Source organism: Mytilus galloprovincialis, chromosome 13, assembly GCF_965363235.1.
Source record: "Mytilus galloprovincialis chromosome 13, xbMytGall1.hap1.1, whole genome shotgun sequence".
Classification (NCBI taxonomy): domain Eukaryota; kingdom Metazoa; phylum Mollusca; class Bivalvia; order Mytilida; family Mytilidae; genus Mytilus; species Mytilus galloprovincialis.
The window spans coordinates 50,030,208-50,046,152 of NC_134850.1; the positions used below are offsets into that span (position 1 = coordinate 50,030,208).

At 32.2% G+C, this 15,945-nt stretch overlaps 1 protein-coding gene across 1 annotated transcript; it reads left to right on the forward strand.

Annotated features, from left to right (window-relative positions):
• The first annotated feature begins 1,008 nt into the window (after window positions 1-1,008).
• On the forward strand, window positions 1,009-7,760 carry LOC143055846 (gamma-aminobutyric acid receptor-associated protein). Its single transcript, XM_076228890.1, has 3 exons — window positions 1,009-1,396; window positions 3,561-3,758; window positions 5,287-7,760. The coding sequence occupies exons 1-3, from the start codon at window positions 1,307-1,309 to the stop codon at window positions 5,350-5,352; spliced, it is 354 nt and encodes a 117-aa protein (XP_076085005.1). The 5' UTR covers window positions 1,009-1,306; the 3' UTR covers window positions 5,353-7,760.
• Window positions 7,761-15,945: the final 8,185 nt, after the last annotated feature.

Here is a 15,945-nt window from a genome sequence, read left to right on the forward strand (position 1 = left end):
CTCGTTTGAATTGTTTTACATTGTCTTATCGGGGCCCTTTATAGCTGACTATGCGGTATGGGCTTTGCTCATTGTTGAAGAACGTACGGTGACCTATAGTTGTTAATGTCTGTGTCATTTTGGTCTTTTGTGGATAGTTGTCTCATTGGCAATCATACCATATCTTCTTTTTTATATTAGTAATGGCCTTGACTAAATTGTCAAATTCTTCAATAATGATTTGGAGAAAAATAGAACAGAATATCAGTTATTCTATTCTTACGAATCTTTTTTGTTTTAAAAGATAAACACAAATTGTTTTTTGTTAAATAATTTGTAATTTCTGTAAGTTAAAAGTATCCTAAACATTTATACATTTTTTATTCAGAAATAACTCATATTTATCAAATTGTCATGAATTGAGAAAAAAAACGTCATTTTTTTGCTGTATATTTATCAAAATTAAAAAAAATGCACTATTTACAGTTTTATAAAACTTGGTCCACATGATCTCCCTGGAAAATGAAACAAAATGTCGTTTTAAAAAATAGGGGTCCATGTACTCGTTTTCAAATTAAATCAGTTTGAATGATAAAAATCAGTCGAAAAAAGCATCTTTTCCCGATATGTCACAGTTTGACGTCGCGAAATAACATTTTACGTTAGCAACGTCATTACCTCCCCTGTAACTGTATCGTATGCCCTTAACATGTTAACAACACCTCGATTTTGGCAAAAACAGTTAACAACAAATTAAAAAATGCTGATAACAGTTAACACAGTGGGTTGAAAACAGTTAACAGTTTAAATTCATTTCAGATAAGAGTAAACAACACCTTGAAAAAGGCCAAAACATCAAATCTATATAATCTGTCAGAGCTTAACTTTGGATAAATTCTTTACTTTTTCCTTTGCAAAATTACTATAACAAAGACTTTATAAATAAACAATTTCTGATGGCACTAACTACACACTGTAGACTGGAATCTCCACTGGAACCAGTAATTATTACGTCACTATCAATAGTTATTTTTAGATATTAGACGACTGGCCATGTGATCTAAATACGCATCAACTAGATATTACGCCACGTAATTACCAAAATCATTGGAACAATAAAGTCAGTTATAATCTTCGTCACAGCAAACCAAAATATATATTTTATGAATATAGACTCAAATTGAAACGTATAAATTAAAAAGAAAATAGAACTATTTTAGTGTGCGGAGTAATTATTTTGTTTATATCCGAAATCGGCCATATTTGTTGACAATTTGTTGCATCAAACAGAAAGGAGAAAAATCTTTAAACGTATTTAAAAGAAACAATGAAGTGGGAATATAAAGAAGAACATCCCTTTGAGAAAAGGCGTGCTGAGGGTGAAAAAATCCGGAAGAAGTATCCAGATCGCGTTCCTGTAAGTTCTGAACAAGGAAATTAACAATAATAATGGCGAAGGAAAAAATATAATTTCTATTTCTTATAAAAATGTTGTCTGCCCCAAGACAAGAGTCCTATCATTTGTCACTTAGTTGTCCTTTGTCATATCTTCTTTACATTTGGAGAATTGAGTTAGATTGACAAATTTTTGAAATGTGTCTGTCAAAGCTGTGCACATCCTTTTGGATTTAAGGTGATTAAAAAAGTAAAAACATATTGTCTGTTGTTTTAGGTTTGTCAGCGGTTGACTTACAGTGAACAACGATCAATCCAACTATTGTTGAATACTGCAAATTGCCCTATTGATGAATATCAGACGCCATAGACACTTGTTCTGTCATAGTGAAATTCCCCTATTGTTAAATTTTATTCCATGGAGATCCCTGGTTACACATAGTCCAAATAATTATGCTGTTTTTGTATGGCTTTTTGACAATTTTTTTTGGCAAGCCCTCCTTCAGTCGTAGGAAGGCATAAATTTAATCAGAAATAGCCTTCCTAGATAATTGGACTGATTTTGCCACAAGTTTACTGTAAAGACGCCTCAAAGAAAAGTGATTGTTGTATTGTGTCAATAGTACAACTGTCACATAATATCTTGTCAAGTGTTAAAGATTCCCAAATAGTAATGGATTTCTAAAGCAGTAATAATAATGGGATTTAAACCATTTTACAAGTGGGGCAATTTGGTAAACCAGTTTGGGGTGTTTTTTTTTTTTTTTAAGTGGGACAATTAGGTGTGGGGTGATTTGCCAGTGGGGCCATTTGTCATGGATTCATTAAGGGCATACGATACAGTTTTGATCCCATTTTGAAATTTTCCTGACAATTTGCATATAGACTAATTTTTGCCAGATTAAATAAATTAAATCAATTATGTTATGAAAAATATACCTTCATATGATACTATTTGAGAAAAAAAAGTCAAAATTTTATATATTTGCTCAAAATTCAGATTTGTGGACGTATGTATGTATTTTTCCTGTTTAAAAAGATAAAAACAGTCTGTTTTTTGTTAAATTATTTGTAAATTGTGTTTTATGTCATTGCCCTTTAAATTTGTGCAACTTGTTTTTTTAAAATAACTCATATTTATCTGATGTTCAGAAATGTAGAAAAAAACATATATTTTTGTTGTATATTTATCAAATTTTAAAAAATTGCACTATTGACGTTTTCATGAAAACTGGCACACATAACCTTTTTACGTAATCAAATCAAATGGCCTTTCAAAAAAGAGGGGTCCATGAACTTGTTTTCAAGTTAAATAAGTTTGAATGATAAAAATCAGTTCAAAACTGAATCTTTTCTCAATAAGTCATAGTTTGTCGTCGCAAAAATAACAATTTTAAGTCAGCAACGTCATTACCTCTCCTGTAGCTGTATAGTATGCCCTTAAACTAAGTCCCCCGCTGGCAGCTATCTAGGATGATTGATTGGCTTCAAACTCAAAGGAACATTCATGCTATGTTTGGTTTCAAAGGAACATTCATGCTATGTTTGGTTTCAAAGGAACATTCATGCTATGTTTGGCTTCAAAGGAACATATATCGTTCATTATCACTGAACTAGTATATATTTGTTTAGGGGCCAGCTGAAGGATGCCTCTGGATGCGGGAATTTCTCGCTACATTGAAGACCTGTTAGTGACCTTCTGCTGTTGTTTTTTCTATGGTCGGGTTGTTGTCTCTTTGCCACATTCCCCATTTCCATTCTCAGTTTTATTCATGCTATGTTTGGTTTCAATCCATTCAGTGGTTCTGCAGAAGAAGTTCAAAGTGTAAAAAGTTCAGACAAAAATGGATGACAATATATAATGCCAAGTGAAGAGAATAGCTCACTTGGTCCTTTAGGCCAGGTGAGCTAAAACATGAGGTATTAGGAAATTGGTTGGTTACAAGCAGTTTTCCTTAAAGCTTCATGTCAACAATATTTACTGAGCACCTAGATGCAAATCAGGTTGGTGAGAACAAATTCATTATAAAGGTAGATATGTTTTTACAAATTTACATGTACATGTACCTCCAAATATACAATGTAAATAAATGTTCGACACTGTAAAAAATACATGTATATTTACCATGATTACTTTAAGTTGTCATAAACAGTGTAAATAGTGATGCATTACTTTTATATTATAGGTTATTGTTGAGAAAGCGCCAAAGGCCAGAGTTGGAGATTTAGACAAGAAAAAATATCTGGTGCCATCAGATTTAACAGTTGGACAGTTTTATTTCTTGATCAGAAAGAGAATTCATCTGAGACCTGAAGATGCTTTGTTTTTCTTTGTAAATAATGTGATTCCTCCAACAAGTGCAACAATGGGATCTCTCTATCAGGTATAAAACTATTAAGTTTAACATCTTGAAAGGCTATAAAGCAAGACAAGGTTCTCGCCATACTCACTTAAGGATTTCAGCAGGTCTCATCATTTTTGGCAATGGCAAATCCAACAATAAGAAGATGAAATTGTATTGCCATATATGTATATTTAATTATTTCAGTCCCATTGACAAAACAAAGCAAGGAAATGACAGTGAAGTTAGATTATTTTTAAACTTATGACAATAATGTGCTCAGTTAGTACACCATTTTATAATCTTGATGCATTGCTGGACTCATCAGTTTTGAAATTCATGAGTCTTAGACAGATTTACATGAGTTAGGACTCCTTGACTTACCTAGTAGTAGAATTAATCCATGACATAATCACATTATCATTTAAAGTTGAAATTAATATGAAATTATACATCTAAGTAATCCTCAATCATTCAGTCACACAAGCACACACAAAGACACTTAAGAAGAACATGTACAAGATATCTATGTTAGAAATAAAAAAAAAGATCACTATTGATAGGATCATGGTGAGAAGTACATGATGATGTACATGTATTATTTTATGTATGTATGCTCCGATGATGAAAAGAGACCCACTTGTAGTAAAACATACTTCAAACTAAAAGAGGAGCGAAAGATACCAGAGACATTCAAACTCGTAGATCAAAAATTAAATAAACTGGCTAAAATAGAAAAAAAACCCAGAAAAACAAAAGTTCACAAGACAAAAAGTAAAATAAGAATTTAGTTAAGTTAAAAGTGATCTACTTTCATAATTTCTACAAAAATACCACTAGAAACATCCATGAGAACAACTACACAGACATGTGAGAACAACAGCTAACCACATCACTAATAACTTTATTGACTAACTTTCACTTTTAACTTAACTAGATTCTTATTTTACTTTCACATTCTATTTATATTTATGATGTCGTCATATCAACCTTTATACTGCAACTAGTTGTGTTTATTTCCTAAATATATCCTAAATATAGTAACACAGCTATATTTTGTGCAATGTCAATTTCATCATGGAACACTTTTTCCATAGTCAGGGGTTCATTGAGGGATGAAAATAAGTTTGAAATTTGTGTTACGATTTAAATAGCTATGAATTTATTTATTTAAGTTGCAGTATAAAAACAATATTAGGTCAATGTCAGAAATAATCAACTTTTTTGTACTCGGCGCAAAACTGGGGAAGGGCTCAGTAGAACCTCGCTCTTCCCCAGTTTCTCAGCCTCATACAAAAAAGTTTATATTTTTCTGACATTGACCTAATATTGTATATTTATTGTAACATTACTTCCGTCGAACTGCACAACCCCCAAATTTGTACTTATTATTGGCGAATATGTCGACCAGAATAAACTCTTACCATGCAGTAATTGATCGGTGGTGTTGCCTTTATTATCGTTTTATTAATTCAAATGCAGTTTGTTAAAGCTGTAATTTTAAACATACAAAATGTGTGTAGCACATATTTTAAAAATACACTTACAATATTATTTATTTGTTTTTCAGGAGCATCATGAAGAAGACTTCTTTCTATACATAGCTTACAGTGATGAAAGTGTGTATGGAGCCTAACTAAAGAGTGGACTGATGATGACCAAAACTGTACCGGGAACCAGTTGTTTTTAATCTAATGCTTGTGTATGGTAGATGTGATCACACACGTTATATATGTTGCTTATGCAGAATTTTACCTGACTTTTTAAAGTTTCTGTAATTCATGTGGTGACATTTTATAAACACAATGGCAAAGATCATACACACGTTTTAAATTTAAGTCTCAATACTTGTTCTAATATTTTGTAGTCTTCAAAAAAAATTGCTTTGAAAAAGAAAAAAAGAAATTAAAATTTTACTTCTGACTGTTCATATCTTGATATATTTATAGATTAAAAAAAATCTTATATCCTTTTAATATTATAATTCTCTGTCTAGCAAAGACAACAATTTTTCAACTTTTTTTTATAACTTTGATATTCTATCAATATTCTACAAACACACAGAAAGGTATTGTTTGGATCAAGTGAAGAATTGTACACATTAGTGTACCCCTATGTTAAAAACAGATAACACTGACCCTTTAAAGATACCAGAAATTTGAAGTAAATATACACGTTTTGAACACCCCTCGGTAGACACATGTTTATTCATTAAAAAATTGCTCTTATATTTGTTGAATTCCGTGTGAAAGAAAATTGCTGATTATTTTTGTTGATAACAACAATAGTGTCATGCAATTAATACTGAAAATACAAACATGAAAAGTTATAATGTAAGACTAGAGTGAATTACCAGCATTTATTAAAAATTCACCATTGAAATCAGCCTGTGTGTGTATTGTATATGTTGTTATGATATATTCTACCAACTAACTGATTTTAAATAATTTGTGATAATTATGTATATAAGTAGTGTATATTGTTATTATCTCTTGTTTTATTGTTATTTTATCTGTATGAATGATCAGAGAAATAGATGTAAATATTTTAATTTTGTTGTGGTATCATTTTATCAGCTGGTAACTGGATGTCTCATATCAGTGGGATAGATATGGGATAAGACTGCTTTTGTTATCACAGTACACACAAGATGTTATGGTTTAAAATCAACTTGTATACAATTAGCTACAGCAGTTCACTGTAAAATGAGATATTTTATATTATGACAGCTTTCTACGATTTAAATTTTGTTGTTTTTGGTCTTTAATTTGATACTAATTTTTCATTGGTAATAGTTTTTTTCGCTATAAAAATGACGTAAATAAGTCCCAATTTTGTTTTCCTCATGTGAAGTTTGTCCCCAACAAATTGACTTAAAAAACTGTTTTGGTTATTTACCTTAATTAATTAGTAATTTATTCAAAATAAATCACTTAATACATGTAATATTTATTATTATCAAATTTACCTCAACATGTTGTGTGTATTGTACTAATTTTCATCAGTTTTATCAATCTGAAAGCTTATAATACATGTATGATGTAACAGAGGTCTTTTATGGTGAATGAATTAGTATTACCTTTTATTGTAAAAGCTGACTTAATATGCAGGTTTTTTTAGCAACATGTCTATTACAATCTTTTTGTTTTAATATGTGGACAATGAAAATAAATTTCGTTGAAATCAAAGTTCTGAAAGAGCTGAAGTTAATTTTTGTTAAAATTTCGTTAATATGCCTTTTCTCAGATGGAATAAATAACATTGATAAGTGAATGAAAATATGTGTATAGTATTTTGGTTGTTGCTGTTCAGTTGCAAAATGAATTTAATCTTTCTTATGTGGATTTTTTTGGTCAGTATGATCCATTTAACTTATTTGTTTATGATCTATTAAATGGAATGGTTCTGTCAATAGTTTTCTCATGTTAACCTAAATGATCTATAATTTATATATTTATACAAGATATTTATTCTTAGATGGTATGTACCAAAAAAGGCATTTAGGTTAAAAATAATTGCAATGTTTAGTGTATAGGTCTTTCAACAAATTTCATTGATAGTAATACTGCCAAAAGATTTTGACATATCACATAACTTTCTAAAATTAAATTCTGTTTCTCAGGTCTTTTACAGTAATACTTGAAAAAGGGACCACATCTAGTATTTTATTTGAATTCATAAATTAGATTATATTTGAAAGATATGAATATTATTGATTAATTGTAAGAACAGTATAGATTGATGTGAAGACCACAGTCGTAACATTAAGCTCCTAGATGTTTTTGAGCTCTGTCTCCTTAACATATATACCAAATATACCGGTATTTTATTCAAACATGTATATATTAAAATTATAAAGGCCTGTTAAACAGACTATAAATTTTAGATGTCCTAACTATTTTACATAAAATAACTGATAATGCTAAAGACAGTCTCTTTGTGCAGATAAATTTTAATTTTAAACCACTTTCAACTTACATTTGTTTTGGCATATATTGCATCTTGTAAATGTTCATTAATAAAATAAAATATTGTTCATCTAAACATTCTCAATCTATTTTTCCCTCCATCTCAGAACTGCATTTGTGGGATCATGGTCTCTATTTTTCTCTCCATCTCAAAACTAGTGGTCTCATGGTCTCTATTTTTCTCTCCATCTCAAAACTAGTGGTCTCATGTTCTCTATTTTTCTCTCCATCTCAAAACTAGTGGTCTCATGGTCTCTATTTTTCTCTCCATCTCAAAACTAGTTGTCTCATGGTCTCTATTTTTCTCTCCATCTCAAAACTAGTGGTCTCATGGTCTCTATTTTTCTCTCCATCTCAGAACTGCATAGTGGTCTCATGGTCTTGTTCTCATTTCAAAATTGAAGTGTTGAAGGTTAATCCTGGGCTTGATCAAACAAAATAACTAGAAATTTCCTGCTTCTTTACAAAGCAGATGCCATTTAAACATAGTATGAAGCTTAATGTGAATGGTTCAGAGTCAGAATAATGTGTCTGCTGAATCGTATGTTGTAATCTATATAAAATAAGATGTTGTATAATAGCCAATGAAACATCTCTTCACAAGAGACCAAATAACACAGAAATTAACAACTATAGGTCACCCTAAGACCATCAACCATGAGCAATGCCCATACCACATAGTCAGCCACAAAAGACTATATATGTAATCTAGCTTTTTATTTGTGAGCAGCAAGGTATACTCATTTTTAGTGGAAGAAGACGTCAAGTCTTCTGAAGACTTAAGGGGCCGACCATTGGCTTTGAGTCTCCGTATGCCGCATTCATTTCGTGTATTACAATTTCAAAACAACTTAGATTCCTGACACCGATTTTTACACATGATTGGGCATCTGAATCATTTAATTTGTAAATTATGATTGTAAAACAATCACTATCGTAAATATGACCCTTTTATTTATGTAAATTATTAGATTTCATCTCATCCACATGAACGTAATTTGTTTACTGTAACAGGATGTAGATATTTGTATTACGCATGCGTGAATTTGGTATCGGTACAACTCGCCCTGTTTACAAGTTCGCCCTTAAAGTTACGAATTTGCAATCCTGCAGACAAGAAGATTTTATTTTTATATAAATAAAAAGGATATATAAAGTGTTATCTTTATTCATGGGTTTCCTTTGTCATGTGAATTAGATGCCCTTCGTAACATACATGTGAATCTTCCGTTTAGGAGAAAAAACTCCCGTGTATGAAATTTTTCAGACGCCATATTTGATCATTTCTTACTACTGTACGGGTGTAATTGACACCTGTGTTAAATTTTACCTGAACATCAAAGAAGATGTATAATTATATGGCTTCACTTGACAGCTTGGGTGTCAAACATACTGGTAATCAACGATGTTTACCTCCGGCTAACTGCCGTTGTGTTATCAAAACGATGTGTATTGGGAATATTGAAATACTTTTTTGTTACTTCCCTTTGTTTTATCCTGTTTTCAGTTATTTTGCTTTTAAAAATGTAAATGGTAAAAAGACTATAAATGATTAATATTTTAATCAAATAATCATAAAAGGATGTTGATTAAATGAATTTAAATGATTTTGGACAAATAAAAAAATTAAAATTTATAAATTATTTTATTAATTTAGACCTCCTTTCAAGGATTGAATTGAAGTTTATATATTAAATTTGTTTATCACTGGTTAGATGTTAACATACAAAATGTGCAACTAGGCTAATAGTCTAGCTTCTGCTAGCTTCATGTATAATTTTTCTACCGATTTAATATATAACTAGAATTATGCAAACAGACTTTAGGAAAAGGCATGTAAGTCATGTAAGTTCATACAAATATGACACTTTTTCTAGACAATCCAGATCTTGCAAAATACATCGCTAAAAATTGTAACCTTTAATTTTGTTGTTGTGCAGTAAAAACCCATATGGGAACTTTCAAAAGTTGGCAGGTATGTAACAAGTCTTACTATTTTTATACTCCATTTATGGGCAATATGTTTTCTAGTCTGTCCGTCCGTCCTGCTTCTGGTTATAAAGTTTATGGTCGAGGTAGTTTTTGATGAAGTTGAAATCCAATCAACTTGAAACTTAGTACACATGTGTTCCTCTTGATATGATCTTCTTAATTACTGCCAAATTAAAGATTTTACCTAATTTTCATAGTCAACTGAACATAGAAAATGATTGTACGGATGGGAAATCCATGTACTTATGACCTTTTCTTGTCTGAAGAAAAAAAATACATTTTAACGATAATGGAACAAAGCAGCCTGGGTAAGTGGGGCTGCTTTTATGGTAATTCAAGTTACCTTTTATTCACCTTCTTCCACTTCAGAGCTATCAGCTCTTTGATTCCTCAGCAAGTTATTGTTCTGAAACAGCTGTTAGGAAGCCACCACCTTATCAAGATCAAAATAAGATGCAGTGCCAACAGGACGAATATCTACCAGAGTCCAAATAACATTGATGTAAGCAACTATCATGTGCTGTACAGCCTTCAACAATGAGCAAAAATCACACCCCCACCGAAAGCTTTACAAAGTCTGGACATGAAAATGTAAAACACTATATTCAAATGTCCTAACAACAAACGAAATACAAATATGATACACAGTGTCAGGTCTGACATCTATTTACTTTACAAATAATCTTTCTAGGCCAATAGGAGCCAAAAGTTCACCACAGTCATCTTATAGTTAAAACTAGAGAGTTGATCCAGTGATACCCCTGCTGCATCAATCAGGAAATCCAAAAGTTCAATATTTATCAAATTTAAGGGTTTGGAATATCAAATCCACCAAAAGCAAAGTTTTACTCGATTTTAAAGTCCATTCTTATATTTTTTTTGGTAGATTAGAAGAAACAAGAGGCTGTCACAACGACAGCAAACCGGATTTATTAACATTTATTTGTGTCCTGGCAATATCACAAGAACCATAACTGATGAATGGTGAAAGTGAAAATCGTCAATATCAAATTTGACCTCCATTTTGTCATCAGTATCAACATATTTAAATTTGAAAGAGCTTAGGTTGAATGGTTCACGAGTAAATGCAACAACATGAATAGAAACACAAACGCCATTTTTCAAACTTTCAAGAACCATAACTTCTGAACGGTAAAAGTCAAAATCGTCATTCATGAACTTAACCTCCATTTTGTCATCAGTAACAACATATTAAAATTTAGGAAGCTTTGGTTGAACAGTTCATGCATAAATGCACGGACACGACTGGAAACACCATTTTTCAATCTTTCAAGAACCATAACTCCTGAACAGTAAAAGTCAAAATCGTCATTCTTGAACTTGACCTCCATTTTGTCATCAGTAACAACATATTAAAATTTGGGAAGCTTTGGTTGAACAGTTCATGCGTAAATGCATGGACACGACTGGAAACGCTATTTTTCAATCTTTCAAGAACCATAACTCCTGAATGGTAAAAGTTAAAATCGTCATTCTTGAACTTGACCTTCATATTGTTGTCAGTAACAACATATTAAAATTTTAAAAGCTTTGGATGAACGGTTCATGAGTAAATGCACGGACAACATTTGGTTGCCGCCCGCCCTCTGTACATCCCCAAATCAATAACCGACATTTTTGTCACAAAAATCTGGTTAAAAATGATTAACTAGAAACTACTGTGTGATGGACAGACATTAGGATCACTATACACTCATGAGTATAATTGATATAGTTTACACGGTCAAATAGTACAAAACACTATATTTAAATTTAATCCATTTCTTTATTTATCATCTGGAAACCTACAACTCAGGAATGGTAAATGAGGGGGAAAAAAACAGGTCAGCAAGTCAAGATCTTCAAATAAGTCAACACATGGTCAAAATTTTAACTATATAATATATAATGCTGCCCTTGAAAAATTAAATTTACCATTTGTTGTCTCGCCTTTTAAGAAAGTCGTTGATAGCAAAACAGAAATTACTTTCCATTGAGGGGGTTAATATTGATTTTCAAAACCATGTGTTATTGTCTCATTCAAATAGCAAAATGTAATTAAGAATTGAATGCTTCTTTTTGTAACTTCATTGGGGTGTAAAAGCATTGATCATGTTTTAGAATGAAGCACTTCTACGCATCATAAAAAATGTACTTCAGTACATGCAACCCCCATGAAGTTACAAAAAGAAGCATTCAATACTTATAATTACTTTTTGTCGAGCCTGCGACTTAAGTTGCAGAAAGCTCGACATAGGGATAGTGATCCGGCGGCTACTGCAGCGGCGGTGTTAGCTAACTTCTTAAAAGCTTCATATTTTAGAAGGTAGAAGACCTGGATGCTTCATACTTTGTTTATGGAGGCCTCATGTTATGAAGTTTCTGTCAGTCACATGTCCAATGTCCTTGACCTCATTTTCATGGTTCAGTGACTACTTGAAAAAAAGTTAAAATTTTGTGTAATGTTAAGTTCTCTCTTATTATAAGTAGTAGGATAACTTTATTTGGTATGTGCATACCTTGCAAGGTCCTCATGCCCGTCAGACAGTTTTCACTTGACCTCGACCTCATTTCATGGAGCAGAGAACAAGGTTAAGTTTTGGTGGTCAAGTCCATATCTCAGCTACTATAAGCAATAGGTCTAGTATATTTAGTGTATGGAAGGACTGTAAGGTATACATGTCCAACTGGCAGGTGTCATCTGACCTTGACCTCATTTTCATGGTTCTTTGGTGATTATTTAAGTTTTTGTGTTTTGGTCTGTTTTGCTTATACTGTATGCAATTGGTCTACTATATTTGGTGTATGGAATGATTGTAAGGTGTACATGTCTAGCTGGTAGGTGTCATCTGACCTTGACCTCATTTTCATGGTTCAGTGGTTTTTATACGACCGCAAAAATTTTAATTTTTTGGTCGTATATTGCTATCACGTTTGCGTCGTCGTCCTGCGTCGTCGTCGTCCGAATACTTTTAGTTTTCGCACTCTAACTTTAGTTTAAGTGAATAGAAATCAATGAAATTTTAACACAAGGTTTATGACCACAAAAGGAAGGTTGGGATTGATTTTGGGAGTTTTGGTCCCAACATTTTAGGAATTAGGGGCCAAAAAGGGCCCAAATAAGCATTTTCTTGGTTTTCGCACTATAACTTTAGTTTAAGTGAATAGAAATCTATGAAATTATGACACAAGGTTTATGACCACAAAAGGAAGGTTGGGATTGATTTTGGGAGTTTTGGTTCCAACACTTTAGGAATTAAGTGCCAAAAAAGGGCCCAAATAAGCATTATTCTTGGTTTTCGCACAATAACTTAAGTATAAGTAAATAGAAATCAATGAAATTTTAACACAAGGTTTATGACCTCAAAAGGAAGGTTGGGTTTGATTTTGGTAGTTTTGGTCCTAACAGTTTAGGAATTAAAGAACCTTAGTGAGCACGCTCACATACCCCATGTCCCCACATTGTCATTGGAGAAATTAAATAAGTATAAGAAAAAATATTGTATAAGAAAAAATATTGAATAATAATATACATAGTATGTCCTTATTATCTACAAAACTTCATGAAATTCTGTTGTGTGTTTTCAGAGGAGTTGAGATGACAAACTGTTGCAGAAGTACATTGAAGCAAATAAGTTCAAAGGGGCATAACTCCTAGAAAAAAAATTGAACCGTAATTTCCTGTCGATATGCACAACTACATAGTATGTCCTTATTATCTGAAAAGGTTTCGTGAAATTCTGTTGTGTGGTTTGAGAGGAGTTGCGATGACAAACTGTTGCAGTAGTACATTAAAGTAAATAAGTTCAAAGGGGCGTAACTCCTAGAAAAAAAATTGAATCACGATTTCCCGTCGATATGCACAACTACATAGTATGTCCTTATTATCTGAAAAGGTTTCGTGAAATTCTGTTGTGTGGTTTGAGAGGAGTTGCGATGACAAACTGTTGCAGTAGTACATTAAAGTAAATAAGTTCAAAGGGGCGTAACTCCTAGAAAAAAAATTGAATCGCAATTTCCTGTCGATATGCACAACTACATAGTATGTCCTTATTATCTGAAAAGGTTTCGTGAAATTCTGTTGTGGGGTTTGAAAGGAGTTGCGATGACATCTCAGAACTACATAGTTGTCTCATGGTCTTGTTCTCATTTCAAAATTCAAGTGTTGAAGGTTAATCCTGGGCTTGATCAAACAAAATAATTAGAAATTTCCTGCTTCTTTACAAAGCAGATGCCATTTAAACATAGTATGAAGCTTAATGTGAATGGTTCAGAGTCAGAATAATGTGTCTGCTGAATCGTATGTTGTAATCTATATAAAATAAGATGTTGTATAATAGCCAATGAAACATCTCTTCACAAGAGACCAAATAACACAGAAATTAACAACTACAGATCACCCTAAGACCATCAACCATGAGCAATGCCCATACCACATAGTCAGCCACAAAAGTATGTAATCTAGCTTTTTATTTGTGAGCAGCAAGGTATACTCATTTTTCCTCAGCAAGTTATTGTTCTGAAACAGCTGTTAGGAAGCCACCACCTTATCAAGATCAAAATAAGATGCAGTGCCAACAGGACGAATATCTACCAGAGTCCAAATAACATTGATGTAAGCAACTATCATGTGCTGTACAGCCTTCAACAATGAGCAAAAATCACACCCCCACCGAAAGCTTTACTAAGTCTGGACATGAAAATGTAAAACACTATATTCAAATGTCCTAACAACAAACGAAATACAAATATGATACACAGTGTCAGGTCTGACATCTATTTACTTTACAAATAATCTTTCTAGGCCAATAGGAGCCAAAAGTTCACCACAGTCATCTTATAGTTAAAACTAGAGAGTTGATCCAGTGATACCCCTGCTGCATCAATCAGGAAATCCAAAAGTTCAATATTTATCAAATTTAAGGGTTTGGAATATCAAATCCACCAAAAGCAAAGTTTTACTCGATTTTAAAGTCCATTCTTATATTTTTTTTGGTAGATTAGAAGAAACAAGAGGCTGTCACAACGACAGCAAACCGGATTTATTAACATTTATTTGTGTCCTGGCAATATCACAAGAACCATAACTGATGAACGGTGAAAGTGAAAATCGTCAATATCAAATTTGACCTCCATTTTGTCATCAGTATCAACATATTTAAATTTGAAAGAGCTTAGGTTGAATGGTTCACGAGTAAATGCAACAACATGAATAGAAACACAAACGCCATTTTTCAAACTTTCAAGAACCATAACTTCTGAACGGTAAAAGTCAAAATCGTCATTCTTGAACTTAATTACCTCCATTTTGTCATCAGTAACAACATATTAAAATTTAGGAAGCTTTGGTTGAACAGTTCATGCATAAATGCACGGACACGACTGGAAACACCATTTTTCAATCTTTCAAGAACCATAACTCCTGAACAGTAAAAGTCAAAATCGTCATTCTTGAACTTGACCTCCATTTTGTCATCAGTAACAACATATTAAAATTTGGGAAGCTTTGGTTGAACAGTTCATGCGTAAATGCATGGACACGACTGGAAACGCTATTTTTCAATCTTTCAAGAACCATAACTCCTGAGTGGTAAAAGTTAAAATCGTCATTCTTGAACTTGACCTTCATATTGTTGTCAGTAACAACATATTAAAATTTTAAAAGCTTTGGATGAACGGTTCATGAGTAAATGCACGGACAACATTTGGTTGCCGCCCGCCCTCTGTACAACCCCAAATCAATAACCGACATTTTTGTCACAAAAATCTGGTTAAAAATGATTAACTAGAAACTACTGTGTGATGGACAGACATTAGGATCACTATACACTCATGAGTATAATTGATATAGTTTACACGGTCAAATAGTACAAAACACTATATTTAAATTTAATCCATTTCTTTATTTATCATCCAGAAACCCACTACTCGGGGAATGGTAAATGAGAAAAAAACAGTTCAGCAAGTCAAAATCTTCAAATAAGTCAACATGGTCAAAATTTTAACTATATAATATATAATGCTGCCCTTGAAAAATTAAATTTACCATTTGTTGTCTCACCTTTTAAGAAAGTCGTTGATAGCAAAACAGAAATTACTTTCCATTGAGGGGGTTAATATTGATTTTCAAAACCATGTGTTATTGTCTCATTCAAATAGCAAAATTTAATTAAGAATTGAATGCTTCTTTTTGTAACTTCATTGGGGTGTAAAAGCATTGATCATGTTTTAGAATGAAGCACTTCTACGCTTCATACAAAATGTACTTC